General features: G+C 36.9%; 1 protein-coding gene across 2 annotated transcripts in view; it reads right to left on the bottom strand.

Moving 5' to 3' along the window:
- Positions 1–23,976, bottom strand: part of ADAM22 (ADAM metallopeptidase domain 22) — a 209,559-nt gene that overhangs the window by 74,414 nt on the left and 111,169 nt on the right. For both annotated transcript variants that reach the window (XM_045564912.1, XM_045564913.1), the window contains exons 5-7: positions 9,622–9,704; positions 4,227–4,290; positions 2,534–2,603 (exon numbers count right to left, since the gene is read on the bottom strand). In XM_045564912.1, coding sequence (XP_045420868.1) covers positions 2,534–2,603; positions 4,227–4,290; positions 9,622–9,704 — 217 coding nt within the window. The remainder of the gene's footprint in view (positions 1–2,533; positions 2,604–4,226; positions 4,291–9,621; positions 9,705–23,976) is intronic.

Below are 23,976 nucleotides of genomic sequence, written 5' to 3'. Positions count from 1 at the left end.
TCAAAACCCACCCATGACATACTGAATTAAAAACTCTTGAGATGGGGCCAGCAATCTGTGGTTACCAGCCCTCCGGGTGATTCTGATACATGCTAAAGTTTTCGAACACTCTTACACAGCTAAACATAGACCCACTCTATGGCGCAGCAACGTCATTCCTAGGTGTTTACCAGGAGGATGGAAATAAGTGTCCCCCAAAGACTTGTACAACAATATTCATAGTTGCTTTATTCATAATAGCCAAAAACTGGAAACAACCCAAATGTTCATCGACAGAATGGATAAAAAATTGTGGTGTACTCATACAATAAAATATACTCAGTAACTTAAAAGAATGAACTATTGCTATTGCTGGCAACATAAATCTCATAGGCATATGCTAAGCACAAGGAGAGCTGGACATAATATATGATTCCATTTGCATGAAGTTCTCCAACAGACAAAACTAATCTGCAGTTAAAAAAACAAAAAAAGTCAGAAAAGGGATTGCAGAGGTGGAAGGCAGTGATTGCGAAAGGTATAAAGGAAGTTACTGGGGTAATGGAAATGCTCTGTCTAAAAATAAGTGTACATAAGTCAAAATTCATTGAGTAGTACACAAGATTTATGTATTTCGTTACATATAAATTTTAAAAAACTAGGTGCTAAGGGATCCACAGGAAATAAGATTTTCCCAAAATCTGTTCTTAGAAACACTAGTCCTGAGAGATGTGCCATGTAAAACAAAAGGTTCTACAGGCAAACAAGTTTGGGGAACACCTGATCATATTTCTATCTCTGGGAAATACATAACCTATAGCAAGATAATTGTGCTGATATTGCATAACCCAGTTAAACTATTTATCCTAAAATAAATAAGCTTACTATAGAGTATATTTCACAAAAATTGCCTTTTATTTGACTATTTGACATTAATCTATTTCTTATTTTCTTCTAATTCATCATGGTAAATCATAAGTCATCTTGGGAGACAAATATCACCTTAAAAATGACAGTGCCAATTTCTATGAGAAAAGAAAATTAGAAACTAATTCAGACAGATCCGAGTTTTCAAAGAATATCTCTAAAAATCATTGTCTAATAATAGCAGCAAAACTGCCGAGTCATCTTTAAGGTTTCTACCGAAAAGGAATCCTGAACAAAGTCTTGAAAAAATTATAAGGTTATACAATAGCAAGCCTACAATCAAGTCCTTAGAGGGGATCTTTATTTATTACTTTAAATATTAATTAATGTTGATTGCTTCCTGTAATACCTATTAAATTGTAGCTTTATTCCCATACAGCTAGTCATGATTTATTTTCTTCCCATAATAGGGATTGTAAAAAGTTTCATAAGGTCACTGTAGAAACAGTCTAAAAAGTCTGTGAGAAGTAAAAGCACCTAAATGCCAATTTGCAGATTTTTCAAAATAGTGAATTCTATAAAATCTTCTATCCCTTTGGCAGCAAGAGACAGGAGAAGAGAGTATTCGCTTCTCTTTAGGGGCACTGCAGGAGAACAAGAAAGTTATAAACTTATTTCAGAGAGGAAGGGACATTAGAAAATACTTATTCCATTTTCTGATGAAGAGACAATGTAAACTTCTAAGTGATTTTCTAAGCAGTAGTTTAGGATTTGCTCTCAGGCTAGCATTTATTCCATTTCCCCTTGTTCCTCTTTCCCAGAGTGTATTCTCACAGTATCATAATCCAAAACTCAACTTTGCCCCTTACTGGCTGTGGGACCTTGGAAAGGACAAACTAGCTGAGCTTCTGTTTCCCCATGCATGAAATGGAAATAATATCAATCTTACAGAGCAGTTGCAAAGATTAAAGTGAGATTCAGAATTAGTATAATCAAGCTCTCTAAATAGGGGAGGAAGCATCTCCACACCAGATATTTAGTGTGCCCTGTCTTCAGAAGGAGAAAATGAATGAGTTCAGGAAAGTCAAAGACAAATGCACCCTGCACAATCACGGCTCCACTGAGGCCAAAGTATTAGTGCACTGCTCTTCTTGTCATGTGAAGACTTGGATGCAACCCTCAAATCAGTGTCTATATATAAACTGACCCATAAACATACATGAGAAGAAAAGACTAACTTTGCAAACAGCACATAATAATAACAAAGGTAAATCTAGAATAGTTTTTTCTTAAAATGCTGAAGCAAAAAAGATGACGAAAACAAATGGGGAAATGATTGAGTTCATCCCTCAGTGAACCAGCATTTCACCAAGAGTGAATTTTTACATTTTTATCTATATAGACCAATTCTTACTCTAACATTGTTTCTCTAGTACCTTACTTTTAATCTTAAAATTTATGAAAGTTTTCTTTCAGTGTGCTTAAGCCATATCTTTCCGAACTCATCCACTATAAAGATGAGGCCAGTTTGCATTTTATTCTCCCTCTTGATATGACTTGGCTTTCCCTCTAAAATTGCCATGAGCAGATGTGGGCTAATAATATCCCACATATAGATTAGTTCTAAAGCACTAAAGGAATTGTTGAAGTTGTCCTTTAAAGAAAAGCCACTATATGAACATCATACCAGATGGAAGATCGTCCAAGGGAAATTCAAACAGTCTGGATTTGTAAACCGAATGAAAATGGAAATCCTCCTGAAATGACACAAGCAACAGGGATTAAGCATGTACAGCCAGATATCTCCAGCCTCAGGCAATCATAGCTGGAGACCCTTAAGAGAACTGTAGCTTGACTATGTATTCTCCTGGGTTCAGAGAGGCAGTGAGCCATGTCACAACCCCTCCTACTCACTGCTGTGTTCTCCCAGCACCAGAGCAATATCCAATTAGAAGCAAAATGCCTTCACAGACGGAGAAGCCAAAGCCTGCAGTAATGGAAAATAAGTGAGTGGATCTATTCCCCCTAGTGGAAGTAAGACATCTGGGAAAATGGGTTAATGTTTCTTATGAGTGGTTCCTTTCACAGATTCCTGCCCCCTTTTAAAAGTCAGATAGCTTTGGTAGGCAAAGACTACAGCACTAACGATCTTCCTGGTATTGGGAAGCAGGATGTCTGATAGAAGCAGATGCCCAAAGTGGACCCTGCTCCAAAATTCAAGTGTCATACAAAGTTCTATTAAAAAGCAACAGATAAAAAGTCATATTTTTCTTCTAAGAAGAATTAATAAACATTTAAATAATGTAATCTCATCTGGCTTCATCCAATTACTAAAAACCAATTAGAATATCATAAATAGTTAAGTTTCATGATATTATTGTAAAAAAAAAAGTCACACTGTCAAGCAAAGTGACAGGACATATCACAATGGGTACTCAGAAAATAATGTACAATAACAGATTCCCAGACAAGATTGTTTACGGGTGACAAAACAATATGCATTCCCTTAAATTACTTGCTTAAGTGTTTGACCAATGTTACATGATAAGAGGAAAAACATTTGTATGTGCAGAGTTAGAATAAAAGTGTATTATATTTTTCTGTAGTCTGTAATATTAATTTGATCTTTTGTTTTTTGGGTTTTTTTTTTTTTTTTTTTTTGAGACAGAGTCTCCCTCTGTTGCCCAGGCTAGAGTGCCGTGGCGTCAGCATAGCTCACAGCAACCTCAAACTCCTGGGCTCAAGTGATCCTCCTGCCTCAGCCTCCCAAGTAGCTGGGACTACAGGTACATGCCACCATGCCCCACGACTGGCTAATTTTTCTACATTTTGTAGAGACAGAGGTCTCAACCTTGCTCAGGCTTGTCTTGAACTCCTGGCCTCAAGCAATCCTCCCACCTCGGCCTCCCAAAGTGCTAGGATTACAGGCATAAGCCACTGTGCCCAGCCTTAAACCTTTTCTAATACCTGGAAAATGATGTTTCACCCAAAGTGAGGGAGAGAATTAAGAAGACCTAGGTTTCCCTAAACTTCATTTGCATAGGGCCTTAAAAGCAATGAACAATAGAGAAAAATCTGAAATCTGGAAAAGAGAGGATGGGTGAAAGAAGCATCTGGACATATGATGGTTCAACGTAACAATTTTTTTGACTTTAGATAGGTTTATTGGGATATTACATGCATTTCTGATTTGAGATATTTTTGACTTATGATGGGTTCATTGGGACGGAGCACCATCGTAAATCAAGGAGCATCTATATGTATATACTTACTATTCTCATCTTAAGAAATATGAAAGTAAAAGAGAGAAAAAAAGAATAGGAAAAAAGCTCTCAGAATAAACATTTCCATTTGCCATGACAAATAGAAGGAGCACTTACTTGAGAAGTGTCATTTTCTTCTGGCTCAATGAGGTATGTGTGGTTCCCATCATAGAACATCCCACTGCCAAGGACAAGAAAATAATCAGGCATGGCTATCAATGCTCAACTCAGAACAGGATCGTTTTAAACTCAGCAGCAGCCAGAGGACCAGTTTACTTCTCAATGCACGTTTCCCAGCCCCACTCATCACCACTGAACACACCACACACCACACACACTGCTGACACAGCAAGACCCCTCCCTCTGATTCCCCATAAATTGGGTCCCCTCCTCCTTTCCCAGCCCCATGCTCAGGACTGCCATTCTCTAGCTGTTGTCCATTACTCCCTCTAACATATAATTCTAACATTTTGATGTGCAAAAATCCATCTGGAAAGCATGTAAAAATTCAGGACCTTTTCAGATTTCTGGGCTGTGCCCCCAGGTGATGCTGATGCAGGCTGTCAAGAACTGTACTGAGAATGGCCCTACCTACCACACACCTGACAGATGCTGAAGTAAAACAGTTAAAACATTAGAACAACCATGCCATGAACTAAATACCTTACACTCATTTAATGTTTTCTAAAAATCTGTAAGGGAGATACAATGACTATCCTTATTTTACAGGTAAGGAAACTGAAGTCCAAAGAGATGAAGTAAGATGAAATAACTTGTTCAAATTATATACCCAATAAGAGGAGAGGCAGGAGTGGAGCCCAGGCTGCTGGGTCCATGAACTGCTCATTTGCAGTCTGCTACCCATTCATTCATTCATTCATGCAGCAGGTATTTATAAAGCACCTACCATGCACTGCTCTAGATGCTGGGGATACAGTAGCAAACAAAACAGACCAATTCTATGTCCTCATGGTGCTGATGTGCCACAAGTAAAGCGATAGGACTTGTTGATGGATTTGAAATGGAATGTGCAAGAAAGAGAAGAGTCAGTGAGGACGCCAAGGTCTCGACCTGAGCAGCTGAAAATATGGAGTTGCCATTTAACAAGATGGGCCTAACCAGGTGGGAGGACAGACAATAAATATATAATAAACAAGTAAATACATATTAGACAGTGATAAATTCTAGGGAGGAGAATAACATAGGTTAAGGACAATAAATAGTGTCAGAGGACAGAGAACCAAAGAGAACTGCTGATTTATACAGCAGGCTTCACAGAGAAGATGACATACAAGCAAAGACCTGAAAGAAGCAGGAGATTAGCCCTGAGGATACCCACACAAAGGGCATTTCAGACACAGCCCAAGGTAAGAGAATCTTGGCATGCTCCAGGAACAGCAAGAAGGCAGTGTGGGTGGAGTAGAGCCGATGAGGGGCAGAGTGGGGGCCACAGTAGGTAGGCTACCCTGAGGGTCTTGGCTTTTGCTCTGAGAGAGATGAGGAGCCACTGCAAGGGTCTAAGCAGAGGGGAAACACAATCTCCCTTAAGTTTTAGAATGATCACCCCAGTGGCTCTGTTACAATAATCTTTAGGACTACAAGGATAGAAGCAGGGAAGTTATTGTAATAATCCAGGCAAAAGAAGATGGTGGCTTAGATCAGAATGGTTATGATGGAGGTAGTGAGAACTGGTCAAATCTGGAATACATTCTGAAAGTAAAACGAACAGGACTTGTTGGTGGATTTGAAATGGAATGTGCAAGAAAGAGAAGAGTCAATGAGGACGCCAAGGTCTTGACCAGAGCAGCTGAAAATATGGAGCTGCCATTTAACAAGATGGGCCCAAGGAAGCAGGGTGCAGGGCGCAGGATGCAAATCAAGAGTTCAGTTTTGGACCTCTCAGGCCGGAGGTGGCTATCAGCCATCTGACAAATCCTCTGGAGAGCATTTAAAGCTACAAATGGCCTTGGCTTCCACTTGGAGAAATCCTGATAGTCACTCGTTGTAGGAAAACATGATCCTTCTACTGAGATCAGGCCCTTTACAATGCTGAAGAAACTTATTCAGGCATCTAAGGGTAGCAAAGGTGTGATCTTCTGTAGTAATTTTTCAGTCTTAGGTGGAAGTGACTGCATGACAGGTCAAGCTGTTAGACACAGAATAGTATTTGTCTTTCATTCATGCCTTAGTGAAATGTTGGTTTCCCTGGGCTATAATTATAATGGCCTCCAGTTCCGCCTCTATCCAAATTCTTTCATTCCTGCTGTAACATCTTCCACATGTCCACAACTTTTATATATGCATAGAATGGCTATTCTCACATCTGCACAGTTTTAAACCACATGTGCTTTCTGAATCTGGATGACACTGCATTTGAAATTTAAAGACAAACAGATGCAGTTTGTAAGATATTACTGACAATATAGCATATGCCTAAGGAATCAGAGGGGGCAGCCTCTTCAGAACAGTAGACCACATATGGCAGTGACATTATCTCTACCCCTGCTGAGAATGGGCCAGATTCATCCAGAAAATCATAAATAACCTTTGCCAAAGTTTACATGGCAACACCAACAAAGTAGCAAGCAGATTATTTTGTTTAAATAGTACTGGGTGTTATTCACCCTTGTGTTAGGTTAATGTCCAATGGGAAAATCATTTCTTTTTATTGGGTTTAAACACCATGTACATAGTGTAAAGAAAACATATTCTGACACCATCTACACCTTGGAAGACTCTGGATTGCTATATGGTAATATGCCATTATTGCTTAATAATTAAAAAATACACGCTTTATTTACTTTAAGAATTGACAACTTGTTATATTTATATAAATTATAATATACTGAGTCCACAATAGTGTGTACTTCATAAAAACCTATAACTAGAACCAAGTCATCACAGACCAATTGAGTTAAAATTTAAAAAGGCTGCATCAAAACAAGATTTTGAAAGGAAACAGCCATTCTCAGACATTTCCACAAGAGGGCAATAAACTCACATTTGATTCTTCAAGGTTCCCATAGTTACAGGATTTTGTCATAACATCAAACATATCAGGACCAAAATATTGCCTGTTAGTCCTTTGAATCTAAAGAAATATGCCTTTGCAGGTTCTTTACAGAAAATACATATGGACCCAATTTTTCCCCTTTTATGTCCTTCAACTGAATTCAATAAATCAGAAAAATGGAAAAAACCTCAATATGCATTTGGTAATTTGTAAAAGATGAGTCATGGATGAAATTATATATATATATATATATATATATACATATATATATATATCATATCATATCTAAATCACTGTAAATGAGACAATATAAATTATTTAATAACATACCCCAAAATATTTCTATCAGCAATTTTTGTTCAGAAGGTCAAATCAAGATGAGAATTAAAATATAATAAGAGGTTCAAGAATTTATTTACCCAACATGCTCATGAAAGTCTAAGAAAGCCCAAAATGGCTGATACAATTCTTAGTGTTCCTATACACACAGTAAATTTTGTTTGTTTTTGTTTAAATTTTAAAAATAAAAGTAACATTTACTTAGTTAAAACAACTGAGGCAGGATTCTGAGTTCTACTCCTGATCCAGTTACTATAAATTTCCTAAAAGTTATTTTTCCATCCTTCCTTAAATGACTATATTAGGATTAGTAGCAAGGTATCACTCTTAGGTTCTCAGGTCAATTAGAACCCTCAGAAGGCACTAATATCATCTCTCTGATTGTCACAATACTGATTCCACTGGGAAAACCAGAAGGCAAATTGGAACAAGTACTGAGCAAGATGCCCACATTCTGACTTTGGATTGAGATTTTAAAAGGAAGAGAGAGGAAGAAAAATAAATCTTATTTTTTATCTCATTTGTCTCCCAAGTATATATTTGCTGTCACAAATGTCAACAGGTACAGCTGTACTATTCCTAGGTGACAGCTGTGCTTGTCTTGAGATCAGATAGAACAATTTGACTGCTGAAAAGGATATCAATGTTTCTTTTTCCTAATAAGAAAACAGAAGCTGTCAGATATTAAGCATGGATTCTAAATTTGTAAAAATCTCTGTATTCAATGAATTTATTTAAAGTAAATAAATTTATACATTTATTTGAAGTAAGTAAAATTGTCTTTTAGAATAAACAACAAGCAAATGGAAGTCTTCCATGCTCTTAGGCACATGGCCTCCCTTCTCTGGTTATTTACCAAATAACTCATCCTTATACTCTCTGTGGCTAACATCCCTAATCCCAGATCCTGGCCAGAGGTGCCACTTAGGCAGTCTAGCTAGATTTTCCAGTCTTTCCCAATAGATGTCTTTTCTAGATTTAAGATCTGCCAATCTATCCTCCCTCTCTTGGGTAATTCTATCAAAGCCTGTTGTATTCCACCTTCTTTAGGTGACATATCTTGAAAGCTCTCAAGTTCCACTTCTTCAGTGCCAATGCTCAGCTTGCATTTTTTCCAGTTTTTTTATTCTCTCTCAAAGAAAACAAATATACCTGTCACATTCCATAGCAGGAAGCTAGGCTACATTTGCCCCCACCCCATGAAACTGACAGCTCTCAACACTCATGTTTCAATTGCCTTAATATGCCTAGTGGCTGGCAAACGGCAGACGCTCGATAACTGCTTGTTGGATGAAAAAACACATCTCTAACTTGGTAACAGAAAGGAAGTATTTAAGTTCCCCAACAAAAATTTAGCAGAACTAAAGAGCTGGCTTGTTCTGTAACAAAAAAGTAAAACAAACAAGAAGGAAATGAGATCATTTAGTCTACTAATAGAATGCTGAGGAATGACACAGTAGCTTCATAAGAGGTTACAAAACAAATAAGAGACAGCCACCTGTGTATCACCATTATCGACAAGACAGAGGAAGTAATCTATTCCCATGGTAAACATCAGCAAACATTTTTTGATAGTGAAGGTTATGAGAAAGGAAGCAAGGCCCCAAGGAAGGATGAACTCTGTGCCTTGGAGAACTCTGAGAATAGACAGATCCTCCCAAAAATTTGCTGTGAGTTAGGTGGGATTCCAGCTGACTAAAAGGCCTAAAACACATGAGCTCTTAAGGTCACTTGTAGCCTTTTGTCCTTGTGCAAGAAGCCAAGAGTTTCCACCTACTGAAATTTCTACTATTCCAAGAAAATATAAAAATGAATATCAAGGAGAAGTAGGAGTAGAACTGTTATCAAGGGGCTAAACATCCACAGAAATAGAAGCTAAAGTTATCCAAACCGCTCCTTTCTAAATTTGGATGAAACTAGAAAAGTGCTTCGAATATCACTGTAAGATATCATATTAGAATTCCAAAGCTTCTGGTTTCTGCAACTCTAATTTAAAAATCTTCTCAGTTTATAAAACATAAAAGAGAAACAAATCAGATCCATCACTGATTTAAAATTATTCTTGACACAAAATAGGGATTTCTATTCTAGTGCATTAAATATAAAGAAAGTTAAGTTATTGAAAGAATGAATGGTACAAATAATTTTCTAAACACTTACTGAAGTCCATGGCATGTTGACAATGCAACAAATGAGGCAGGGTTTCCTCGGATATGGCCCTGGTAGTAACAGTGCTCTCCTCCCTGAAAGTAGAAATAGAGGACATAAGCCTTTGTCATCACAAGAATTAGCCACATCATTTCACAGGAGGTTTCTGCTAACACTGCATCTCCATATCTAAAGCTCTGAACAATATTTCATTATTCAGATTAGCGTTATCAAATCATTTCTAACAGAATTATTCATAAATACCTCAAGTGAGCTGAATCCAAATCAAAAGGCAGGAAAATAAAAGTTGACTTAACTTTCCTTTTATGTAGGTGATATTAGAGGAAAAAAGAAACAGATATTGAAACAGGCATGCGGTCCTTGCATAAGAGTAAGTTGAATCATCTATTTCCCTAGTTATAAGATACTCAACCTTGAGCAGCAGCAAAGCAATGCTCTCTCATGTAGAGCTAAGTAAAAATGAATATAAATCCCTAAATTATACTGATGGAGGAAAATGCCTGTTTTTACAGTGTTGTATCAAAACTTGACTGTCAGACAGAAAAGTTTATACTATTCTTTTTTCAAACCAGGAATGGCTTTACTGGTAAGCAGGGTAAGCAACCTCGGGTAGGGTTTGAAATTGTGAAGTATCTTATAGCAGCCAGTCATATTAACTAAATCCTACTAAGAGAAACCCAGTGTTGTTTTTTAATTACATATGCCTGGAAAAGGAAATAAGGTAAATCCTCTGCCATCTTAGGGTGTCACTTTTTAATACTTGCTACTCAGAGTGTGGTCCACAGACCAGTAGCAATGACATCACCAGGAACTTGTTAGACATGTAGGATCTCGGGCCCCACCCCAGACCTACTCTACCAGAATCTGCATTTTAACAAGGTCTCTAGGTGATTCATGAGCACATTAAAGTTTGAGAAGCTCTGCTTTAAATGGCCTTTTCCCATTCTTCCACTAATCTTCTATTTCTTCAGTAGCTGAAAGCTTCTAATTAAATTGACTCACTGAGATGTGAAAGTGAGATAGGAAGGGCTGATAGAATGGGTGGTGTAAAGGGGTAAATGTTACTTACTTCAGTTTGGCTTAAGGATTAACACTACTTAAAATATTCAGTGCTTCACAAATGGAGGGGAAGGAACAGGAAGACATCAAGATGTATAAGGGCCAAAGACATTTTCTCCACCAGAATTCCAAGGAAAGCAGCACGGCCTAAAGCTGCTGCTCCTCATGAGATAATCCCACAGAAGCTGGTGAATCTCAGCTTTGGGGAGGAGGTAGAGAGCATGTAAAATGGTATACAATGTAATCCCTAACCTTATGCCACCCCTCCCAAATTCCCAGGGGAGTCACTGAACACTGTGAACTGAGGACTGTGGGTAGATTTGATGGAGGAGGAGAGGATATGATGGTACTTCACGTTGGAGTTGGACATGGGATGGAACCCAGAAGGCTGCAGGGACTTGGGGGCAGAAACAAGTCTTGGACACCAGGACATGGGGCACTGACTTCATGGAGAGGGTCACCGTAGCATAGATGTTAGTGACGCATGACCTCTTGGCTCCTTCCTTTACTAGTGTATAATCCCAAGCAAGTTAGGGAATTTGCCTGTTTGTATTGGTTTCCTCATCTGTGAAATGGGGGTAATTATCTCATAGGGTTGCTATGAGGATTAAATGAACTAATAGGCATACAGGGTTTAGAATAACGCTTGGCCCTTGGGAAGCACTCAGTAAATGCTCACTGCTGTTATAATTACTCTGTTGTTCTACTCAATTTACATAGATGGTCACATTAAATCCTCACATCAGTCCTACAAAGAAATATGTTATCCATCCCTATTCTACATAGGAGGCCACAATCTCGAAGTACCTGGGAAGTTTACGAGTAGAGATGAAAACTTTCTGAAATGAACACAAGGCCTGTGTCCTTTCCCCTACACTATTTATGAGTTTAACCCAGACCTGTGGGTTATGCAATGCAAATCTAAATTTTCCCCTAAGCAGATGTGTTTTATTATTTTATTCTATTCTGTTTTGTTCTATTCTAGTCTAGTCTAGTCTAGGTTACTAAGTATGAAATGTTCGATTTCCTTCAGTACTAAGTTTGACAGTTAAGATATCCCTTACATTTCACTTTGACACTTCTTATTTTACTTTTGTTGTTAAAGTACATCCTCAGTCTTACAAACACACATTTTGGCTTGTAATTATCTGTCAAATTTTTTTACAGCAATTTTTGTGAAACTAAGAATAAGTCAAAAATTCGTGTTATTTTCGAATATGAGTTCCATCATGGAATCAATGCAGCACAGACAGCTCAAAATAGCAACAAAGTGTTTGGGAAGGATGTGGCTAATGAACACACAGTATATTGATGGTTTGAGAAGTTCCGTTCTGGTGATTTTAATCTTGAAAATGAGCCCGATGGGTAACCTGAAACCAAGGTGGATAATGATGAGCTGAAAGCTATAGTGGAAGCAAATCCATCTCAACCTACATATGAATTAGCAGCAAAGTTTGACATTACTATTCCAACAATATTGGACCATTTGAAACAAATGGGCAAGGTAAAGAAGTTGGATAGATGGGTTCCACATGAATTAAACGAGCGTCAGAAGAGAAGTTGTCTCAAAACTTGCCTTTCTTTGCTGTCATGACATAAAGGTGAACCATTTCCACACCGTATTGTTACATGTGATAAAAATGAATTCTTTTTGACAATTGCCAGAGTTTGGCACAATGGCTGGATAAAGACTAAGTGGTAAAACACAATCCAAAACCAAATATCTGTCAAAAAAACCCTAATGATGTCTGTTTGGTGGTCTAGTGCTGGTATTATCCACTGCAGCTTCATGAAACCTGGTCAATCGATTACAGTGGATGTCTACTGCAACCAATTGGATGAAATGATGAGGATGTTTATGATTAAGCAACCGAGATTTGTCAATAGAGACAGGTCAATCCTCTTGCAAAACAATGCTTGACCACATGTCACACAAACAACACTCAGACTACAGAGGCTGGACTTGGAAACTCTCTGTCATCTATCATATTCACCGGACCTTGCACCAACTGACTACCACCTTTTCCAGGCTTTGGACCACTTCTCACAAGGAAACATATTCAGTTCTCAACAAGCTGTGGAAAACACCTTTCATGATTTCATAGCCACTCGCTCTCCAGGCTTCTTTGCTGCTGGCATAAACAATCTACTGTTAAGATGGCAAAACTGTGTCAATAGTTTAGGCGCATACTTTGATTAACTGAACTGCTTCTTGTTTGAGATATATTAATAATAAACTACACTTCTGATTTGAAATCGGACATTTCATATTCAATCACCTTTTTTTTGAGTAGGGTTAGGGGTAAATTTAACAGAAGTTAAAATATCTTCTGTTGGGCTGTTGGACTCTCAAACTGTGCACAGATTAGATTCTAAGTGCATGAGTGAACATTATGATTCAGATGACCCTGATTTTCTGGATACATCTGATTGAACCAGATATCAGCTTTTTATGGGCCAGGCATGAAAGATTAACAGTCAATGAGGTGACATGGATAGAGAGAGAACTATGTGTTTCCTTATACTGGACAGTGACTGACCCAATCAGACCTTCTCCTCTCAGAAGTCTAGGACTCATAGTGAACACTAACACATAACGATAGAACCAAAGATAAGAAAGTAGAAACAGAGAGAAATAGCAACAAAGAAGATAACTGCAAGAAATATGGTATCAGATTAGGAAACAATGGAGGTTGACGGTCATTGAATGTGGGGGAACTTTGAGAGTGGCAAAACTACAAGAATTTTTATAAATTACTGAAGTTTTCTGTAAAAAAAAAAACAACTCCGGAAACATGTCATATTAAATCATAAGAAGGACAAAGAATTCATTTTTTAAAACATACCTCCATTATATTTGGGAGAGTCAAATAGGTGATTAGATAATCTTTGTGAAAGATTAGATAATCTTTAGTGAAAACAATCTTTCACTAAATTCCAATTCTGAAAAACAGGAGTCAATCCAAACACAGCATATATGATCAGGAGCCATCTGCACAAAAGCCTAACACTGCAAATGAAGAGCTCAATGTGGTTGAATCAGTATCAAATGTTTCCATGACACTTCATGAGAAGCATAAACACCAGGGGGAAAAAAATCTCAATTTGGGCTACTATAATTCAAATTTTGAGCTTCTCAACTGGTGATATAAGTAATTCTTATAAATAATGGAGAAAGTTCAATGTTTGTATTGTGATATTTTTCCGGGATTATTCACCGTAAGTCAGTAAGTATTTAAACTAAGCAGTAATGAAGGATTTTTTCTTTCCTTTAACATACCTGGAAATATTTTTTAGTCTAAGGTAGAGGCTTTAATGTTAAAGGGCTTCCTTAATTTATTTAACTATTATTAAATATTAATGTAAATAAAATAAATTTAAAAGATTTTTACATAATTATTTTACTTATTATTTTAATACACACAAGCAGTAAAATTTCTACAAACTGACAGGGCAGATGGTGAAGAATAAAACTATTCCCCTCATACATATCATTCAACTGTAGTTTCCTTCTAAAAGATAAGAAATTTTGACAGATTTTGTGCACCATGTCAGGAATGGTCTGCATATTCGAGTAGATGTGCATATATCTTGAGAAAGTTGGTTTTAGCGGTCTTTATTGAAACATATAATTTTTAATAAAATTCAGTTTATTACTTTCAAATGCAAGCCATATTTTAAAACAAATATAAAAGCAAAGAAATACGACTATATTTGTCCCTTTAACTATCTATTAAAATTTAAAATGCACCTATTTCACTTGCCAGGTCCATGTTTAGTAGTCTCTCCTACATGTATACTGACGGAATAACACATATACCCTTTTCAGTGTACAACTGGTTTCACACTATGCACACTGGCTACTTGATTTTTTTTCCCTTAAGTTTAGCTTGGCATCTTTTCTATGTCAGTACCTTATTTTTTCTATAATGGCATAATATTATATTATAGGGGTAAACCGTAATTCATACAGTCCTGTACTACAGGACATTTAATCTTTTTTTTTTTTTGCTGTTATAATGTTGCAACAAACATTCTTTCATATGTTTCTGTGTGCTTCTGTCAGTATACATGTAGGAGAGACCACTAGACACGGACCTGGCAAATGAAATAGGTGTATTTTAAATTTTAATAGATAGTCAAAGGGACAAATATAATTGTATTTCTTTGCCTTTATATCTGTTTTAAAATATGGCTTACATTTAAAAGTAATAAACTGAATTTTATTAAAAATTATATGTTTCAATAAAGACCACTAAAACCAACTTTCACAAAGTCTTATCAATTATAAAGTTTCTCCATATCTTCATATGACTTTTGAGGAAGCCAAAAGATGCTGTATGGAAGTAGGTATTATATATAATAATCTAAGACTAATGCTGTAGGAAAAGAGAAAAGCCAACACCTCCTAATAGAGTTGGGCTCTTTATTAGGCTGCCAGTCATAGCTTTATTCCTTATTGTCTCCTTTGTTCCAGAAATAAATCCATGTCCTTGAAACTTTCTTCATACTCTTTGATTTAATAACATAGTCATAATAGTACAGATGCTTATTTTTAGCTAATTAGTTATCGCTAAAAGAACATCCACCTCTATAAAAATGAACTATATGATAGTTCATATGTCTATTTATTGGTTTATCATCTCAGTGGGGGTGAAGAAGCTTATTGCAATTTTTATTCTAGGGAATTCAAAACAATCATTTATTTGTACAATTCAAAGACATACCACATTCTTATTAAACAGCCAGCAAAATCTCAAAAGAAAAATGGAACTTAATACAAATATGAGATGATAACACAAAGTCAGTTACACAATCTGGACTATAAAATGATGAAAATCCAGTAAGGGGAACCAATTGGAGTAAAGCTGTGAGGCCACAGTTATTTGCCCCTTATCAAGATCCTCAAAGGAAACTCTGCAACTTTAACAGCTCTAAGCTAGGCCAGGACCACTTCCTCCAAAAAGCCTTCTCAAATTCCCTCCTTCTTACAAATTACTTCCCACTAACCCCTCCTTTGAATTTTCATACTATTTTTTAACTGCAACATCTCTCTACCTGCATGCCTGTTTCCACCTTATTTCTAAACTAGACTATGGTCTCCTTTCAGAGAAGCACATTTGCCTGGTTTATGTTCATATACTCGCATGTTCTGTTGGAGAGAGGGCCTCTCTGAATCTCAGGTTCCTCATCAATAAATGGAGATAACGTCTACCCAAGCTGCCTCACAAGGGTATGCAGGAGATTCCATGAGATAACAAACTGAAGTACACTGTAAACTGCCATAAATACTTGAGGGGGTGCAGTCAGGCAATATTTACTAAATAGGGATGCTATAGTGTCCTCTAAGCTATGATTCTCATACTTTGTTCAGACTAACAATTCAGGGCATTGATTTATCATGTAGATTGCTGTATCTCTTGCCTAGAGAGTTTGTTTAGGCAGCTCTGAGGTGAGACCCAAGAATCTGCATTTTAATAAATATTCCATGTTTTTCATACTCCAAGAATACACTAAAGCAGTGTTTCTCAGCCTGGGAGCTTTTAAAACCCCAGGCTATACTCCAAAACAATTAAATCATAATCTCTGGGGATGGGACGCAGGCATCAGCATCTTTTTAAGTCCTCCCAATGATGATTCAATGCAGCTGCAGTGCTCGAGAACCCCTGCACGAGAGAACTGCTGCTCAACAGCAGTTTCCCTAAGCTGGCTCTCAGCATCCCCACGGAGGGCTTTCTAAACCGACCGATTCCCAGGTTTTCCCTCAGACCTACTTGATCAGAATCACCAACAAGACAGGCCCCCGGGTTTTTTTATAGTTGCAAAAAGTTCCCCTGGTGATTTTGATGATCGTATTTGGAATTGTTGAACCTAACAATGTTCAATGCCAAACCATCCTTGTGCAGACGAGACCAGAAAGATCGCTCTTTCAAAGAATGAGAGTGTCTGCCATATCCTGGGCATTCTGCTTGGTGAACTATGTGATAGTTCATGATGACTGATGAGGTGAATATTATTTTCTCCATTTTACACGTGAGAAGACATATTTAGAGAGGTCTTTCACACCCAGGTATGCCTGAAGCAGAGTCAAGCCTCTTTACACTGGGTGGTTCTCAAAGGGTGGTTTTCAGCCTAATAGCATCACCATCAGCTTGTTAGAAATGCAAATTCTCAAGCCTCACCCTAGACATCTTCAGAAGCTCTGAGGACATGGCCCAGCCACTTACGGGTTAGCCAGCCCTCCAGGTGATTTCACTGTACTGTAAAATTTGAGAACAACGCTTTAAACTTACACCTGCCTCGCATTCTGAAGCTCCTCACGCCTGAGCCCACTGAAATCCTCCACTAGTTCCCGAGCTGATCCTTCTTGGAGCAGAAAGGATATAAGCAGCCAAAGCTGTTCTCTACTTTTTCTCATGTTCCTCAAAAACCAGTGGGCTTCATCAGAAACAAAATGAGAGGTAAGAGGTGAGATAAGAGTATGTATGAATTTTGCCTCAGATACAACCAGGAAGAGCAGGACAGTTTTTTGTAGGTGCTGGTCATAGGATACCATACAGGATGCTTTGGACTGGATTAAACGGGCTAGAGCGATCAAATGTCTGGTTTGCCTGCCTAAGGGGTTTCCCAGGATGCTGGTCTTTCAGTGTTACATCTGTGAAAGTCACAGGCAAACAGGGATGATTTGGTCATGCTAAAAGGGCAGAGCCAGTGAAGATACCTCCAGATCAAAACAGCCCCCTGCAACCCTTATCCTCCTACTCTGCTCCCTGAGTTACAGCCCTCTCACCCTCCATGGGCACAAGTCTTAGAGCCAGGCTTTTGCCATGCAGATTGGGGCTCATGCCAGTTACCCTTCTCAAGTGGGACCGTTTCTCACCCTGCTCTGGTACCATAGTTCTCAACCCTGGAAGCACATTAGTATCACATGGGAAGTTCTCAGAAAAAAATACACAGCCTCACCCCATACCAATTACATCAGAACCTCTGGAAGGTGAGACCTGGGCATTTGTTGAATCTGCCCAGATGATTCCAATGTGCTGCCATGGCTGGGAACCTCTGCTCAGCCAATGCACCTTGCAGGAACTCCAGCCCCACCCTTGAACACTACTGCACCTGGATTCCTCCCAGGGTTATGCACTGCCCAGACTTATGTCTGTGGTTGTACGGCTGCAGTCTATTCCACCAGGCGCTTGCCCATAATCCATTGATCTATACTAATACCTGCCAAAATCTTTACCAGTGTATGCCAAAATGAGAAAAGTAAGTACAACATAGTCACTTTTTCATAAAGCTACATGTATTTAATTTTTTTTAACTGTGTGTCATTCTAAGATTAGTTCCTTTGATTACTAAAAATATCCATTTTTTCTTTTTTAAATAGACTTTTTATTTTGGAATAATTTTAGATACACAGAAAATTTGCAAAGATGGTACAAAGAGTTACAGTGTATCTATCACCTAGTTTTTCTAATTGTTATTGTCCTATATTTCCTTAAGTACATTTGTCAAATCCAAGAAACTGACATTGGTATGTTACCGTTTACTAGACTCTGAACATTTAGATTTCACCAATTTGCCTATTAATTTCCCCTTTCTATTCCAGGATCCAATCCAGGGTACCATATTGCATTAGTTGTCATATTCATTTTTTAATTGGTTGCAATAGTAAATATTATAGTATTTAGATGTTTTGAGAGGGTTGTTTCCATATATGGCAAAATAGTAAGACTGGCAACCCTACATTAATCCTCAAAATCTGTTTTGCTAGTATATTGATCTATGAAACATAAAAGTCTAAGACCAAGAATACAAATGAATACTTTCTAAACTTTAATAGAGCACTATAGATTTTCAAAAGACTTTAAAAAGAAAAACTACCCTTAGGTTTAATTTAAATGACTGATTAAAATGTAATTTTTAATATAACCTGTGGAAATAAATTCTGAAAAATTATTCAATAACATTTCACTATAATAAAAATCTAAAATCCCTTGTTGCCTGAGATTGTTCTGGTCTATCCTTTCAAGAATTTTTATATAGTGAACAGCCTTGAAAGATAGAGATAGTCTCCTTCCAGAGCAAAGGGAAGGCATGATTACTCCTCATTATGAAAGACTCAGGTTGCCTAAATTCAGAATTTTTTTTCTAGTAACACAATGCATGGTATGTGCAGGTGTCTCCTGGCTCTTTCCTCTGTTACCTTCTGGGAATCAAGGCTAACAGTACAAGTGTTAAGAAAATGTTGATACTCTGGCTACTGATAATGCCATGAGTAATTAAGTCCTCTGTTTCTGACCTAGTAGTCTCCTGTCTTCCCCCAGCATAGAGGAAATAGCAGCAAGCTAACACTTTTTAACTTGCATGTAGGATATAATGCCAGACCTTCACAGTTCTTGAAACTTGAATTTCCATTCTCCCCTAAAAATTTCGAGATTTGTTAAAACGCAGGCTCTATTCCCACATTTCCATTTTCCTACAGGACAAAAATCAGCTTAAGATAAATAAGGCAAATATTTTTCCATTGTATCACAGCTACCCTAACCCTCATTTATACTACTGCTTGACATCTTTGGTATCTGTGTTTGCTACCCCATTCCGGTGTATAATTGCTCAAGCAGCCTCCAAACGATCCTCACTCCAATATCTAAAGCTAAATGGTCATCCAAAATCTCCATACTATTTTAACATTCATTGATGAGCACTGGGATTTTATAGTATAGCCATCAATCAAAAGGACATCTTAAAAACTAAAAAAAGATAAATCTAGCCAATTAAAAAGAAAATACTTTCATTTAAAAGATGCATAGTTTCTAAGAGAAAAAAATGTGTAAGAATATTATTACAGCAAAAGTTTCCACAAGAAGAAAAAAGAACTAGTAAACCACCGGATATAAAGAAAAGTGATAAGAAAAGAGTTAATCTGATGAGAAAATGGTGAACACCACAAAATATAGATGCTATAACTTTTTGATGAACTCATGAGTTAAAAATAATAATACTAATAAGCCCACCAAGAACACAGTGAGCTTACAAATCTGTTTTTATTGTTGTACAGGAGTCTTTCCTTACTGATTTCGCCTGGGTAATGACAACTGTGGAAAACAAAGTATGAAAAGTGATACGGAGGTTCCCAGGAGTTACAGCTCACAGTACCCTAAGTGAGCAACTGTTAAAGTCTTTTGAGACGCAGTGCATTTCCAAAAGGTACAGACTTTCTCTCCTCTTGTATGTAGGCTTAAGTACCACCAGCAGATACTCTAATGGCTTTTATATTAGTTATAATAAAATCAAATGCTTTCTGTATTAGTTTCCAGGGGCTAAAGTAAAAATTATCAAAAACTGGGTGGCTCAAAACAACAAAAATTTATTCTCTCATATTTCTGGAGGCTAGAAATCTGAAATCAAGGTGTTGGCAGAGTTCCTTCTAAAGGCTCCAGGGAAGAATACTTCCTTGCTTCTTCCTAACTTCCAGTGGTTGCCAACAATCCTCAGTGTTCATTGATTTATAGGCACATCCTTCCAATTTCTCCTTATGTCTGTCTCTGTGTCTCTACATCTAAACTTCCCTCTTATAAAGACACCAGTCATTCGATTAGGGCCCACCCTAATCTAGGATGACTTTGTCTTAACTTTATTACATCTGTAAAGACCCTATTTCAAAATAAGGTCATATACACAGGTACCAGGGGACATGAATTTTGGGGGAGACATTATTCGACCCAGTAAAACCTCTCATCACTTTAAACATGGCTAAGTGAATTTTCATAATCACAACCCCGGGATTTTGTTTCCAAGAAGCTTGACTCAGTGGTATAAACTGGAGGTATCTACCATGGCATCATTCATTTAATAAGATTAACCTGTATCTTAATTACCTATAACCAGCCATTCTAGTTTGCTACCAAACTCATTTGAAAATACTCATTATTTTTACACAAATAATATGGAAAACCTGATCTTCCACTTTATTATTAAGTTAAACAGAGGTTCCCAAATAGTATTTTTTTTTTTTTTTTTTTGAAACAGAGTCTCACTCTGTTGCCCGGGCTAGAGTGCCGTGGCATCAGCCTAACTCACAGCAACCTCAAACTCCTGGGCTCAAGCGATCCTCCTGCCTGAGCCTCGAGTGAGTAGCTGGGACTAGAGGCATGCACCACCATGCCCGGCTAAATTTTTGTATATATTTTTAGTTGTCCAGTTAATTTCTTTTTATTTTTTAGTAGAGATGGGGGTCTTGCTCTTGCTCAGACTGGTCTCGACCTCCTGACCTCAAGCGATCCTCCCAGAGTGCTAGGATTACAGGCATGAGCCACTGCACCCAGCCCCCAAATTGCTTATTTTTAAGCAAAGAATAGTTAAGAGAAACTATTTTTCAGCTGTCAGGTAATCATTATATATGCATTAATATAACAAATGTCTTATCAGATTACTAAAAAAATTTAGGTTCTCACAAAATGTTCTTCAGCAATAAATTACTGTAATGCAGAGAGTATTTATCAGGTTCTCTGAGATGTAGTTCTAAATTGGGAGAATGGAAAATCAATGTGGACCACATACAGTGACTATGTAATTACAAACTCATAAAATTATAACTCTTTCCAGGAAACCACTACATCATTGTACCTTTTTACAAATAATAAAATTTCAATGTGTTGCTCTATATGGATTTTTTTAGCATAAGGAATGTATATTACCTAAAAGTAAGAAATATAATTGACCAAAAGACAGTTGCAGAAAAAGAAAACATTTGGGCATCCTTAAAATGAAGAAAGAATAAGATTTTTGATATAACTGAAAAGATTTTTTGTTGTTTTCTTTTTTTCCTTATTTATTTATTTTTCTTTTAGCATATTATGGGGGCAATCTTACTTTTTTTTTTTTAAAGAAAATATAACTATATGAGGGTTTGAGGTAAGGAAAAAAAGAAAATTGTTTTTTCCTCCACCTTTAACATAAACTTCTTCCTATTTAATTTCACTTCCATTCTATCACACTTCCATGTATGTTTTTGAAGAAGGATAAACAAAATTTCTAGCTGCTAAAAGAAGATCCTATTGCAGCATCTCTCTTCTCTTACACTTTGAGAGCCTTGTACACTGTGCTTGAGAACTCAATACTAGCTAGCATTCAGTGATCATTTTTATCTCTCCATGAATGCTTTTGGATTAGACCAGGACTGATTAAAAGGTACAAAGAGTTATCTTACTAAAAAGGAACTTTAGTAAACAACATCCTTCAGGGAAGGCAAATTTGCATTTAAGGTTCTATCTGATAAAAAGTGATGCTAAGCATATAAAAATGAAGTACTTTTTCTTTCACCAACTGTTTCTGTAGGCATAAGCTGATCATTCACCATTTCTGTTACTTATTTTCCTATAAAATAAAGGAGGGAGTTGAACCAGAGTCCCTTCTGGTACTATTATTTTGCAACCTACTTTTTTAAAAAAATCCAAGGTTGCCAACTTTCTTTTTCCTTTTAAATACCAGGCCAACTTCCAAAGAATCAATATCATGTACATGGCACTTATCACAGAGGAATAAAATTTATAACCAACAACAAAGATGCACATAGTTTGGAAATCATTTAATGCTAAATATAAACATTTTTAAACAAAAAATTATTTCTAAATATTTAAATAATTTATGAGTCATATAAAAGTCATAATATAAATTACAGAATATATATACCTACACAACAAAAAAAAATTTGTGTAGCGGAACTTCTGGGATGCTGCTAAAATGGTACTTAAGAGTAAATTTTACATTCTTAGATGCTTATAGAAAAAAAGAAAGATTGGTAATTAGTAAGTTAAACATGTAACTCAATGAATTGTGAAAAGAACAGCGAATTTTTTTTAAAAGTAGAAGAAAGGAAATTATAAAGAGAAGAGTAGAAATTATTGGAAAATAAATAGTAAAGAAAGGAAAGCTGGTTCTTTGAAAAAATGTATTTTAAAAAAACTCTAGGCTGGGCGAGGTGGCTCACACCTACAATCCCAGCACTTTGGGAGGCCAAGGTAAGAGGTTAGCTAGAAGCCAGCAGCCAAAAAAAAAAAAAAAAACCACACTCCAACAAGATTTATTGATCAAGTAAAAGACTGAAGACACAAACAAGGCAAAATAGGAATGAGATAGGAGCCATGCTGATACAGAATAAGACTTTAAAAACCACAAAAATATTTAAAGCAAATATAGCAAAATAGTAACCTATGTTAAATCTACACATGGATGTCTGCTTAAGATATTTTACACAATTTTTGACCTGTTTGAAATATTTCAAAATTACAGAAACTTTTATTACAGATCAGTTGCTGGTATTTTGTTAACTTAAAATTTAAAATTGATTTAGAAGTGGCCCTAAAATATCTTAGAAAGGAAACAACATGAACGTGAGCCTCTGCACAGAGGATAACTTACCATTAGGTGAGCAGATATAAGGCTTACTATCTGGTTTTTATTTTTCCTATTTATATTTAACACACATTTTTATAGCAGGGAGAATAATATGCTCTCCAGACCTGTCCAGACTGGACTTACCCCTACACAGTGACACACTGTTGGGTGCACAGGAGAAACCACTCCATTTCCTCACATCAGGATTAATTCGTTCACTTATTTTGTCATTCAACAGATATTTATGTCTTCTAGAAACACACATTATGCTAAATGCTGAAATTAGAGTACAAGTTCCCATGGGAGTGACTCTTGGAATAACTTCTTACGAAATTTATAGTCTGAGGGCATAGAAGATTGTCTTATGAAGCAGAGAACGAAGGACTGCTGTTGGTGATCCTGACATGATTCCTGTGTTATGAACAGAATCAGAAACTAGCAGTAAGAACAGGCAGAAGCCACCAAAGACCTAGCCAGAAATTCTTTACAGAGTGCCACTTTACCTCAATAATGATATCAGAACCCATATTTATGGTGTACTTCCCATATCCAAAGCTCTAGGCAATGTGTTTGTCTTGCTTGCCTAACAAATGAGGAAAATGAAGCACAGAAGACATAAGTACATTGTCTAGGACCACATGGATATTAATTGGCAAAGTCAGGATTTGAGTTTAGGTGTGTCTAGCCCTAACAATATTCTTGGTCTTTCAACTTTACTGTCTCCAAGTCACAAATCTGTCCTGGACTTAGAAACAAAAGAAATGACTGGTCTCATCTCTTAATGCTACTCAAGAAATTTTTAAACATTTTTATTGAATCTGAAAGGTAGCATGACCTCAAGAAGACAGCATTTACTCTGTCTAAAAATCTAATTGCTACGGGGAGTATGTA

Source organism: Lemur catta, chromosome 11 (genome assembly GCF_020740605.2).
Source record: "Lemur catta isolate mLemCat1 chromosome 11, mLemCat1.pri, whole genome shotgun sequence".
NCBI lineage: Eukaryota > Metazoa > Chordata > Mammalia > Primates > Lemuridae > Lemur > Lemur catta.
Note: the sequence above shows the minus strand (reverse complement) of the source record. Positions and strands in the feature narration are given on the sequence as shown.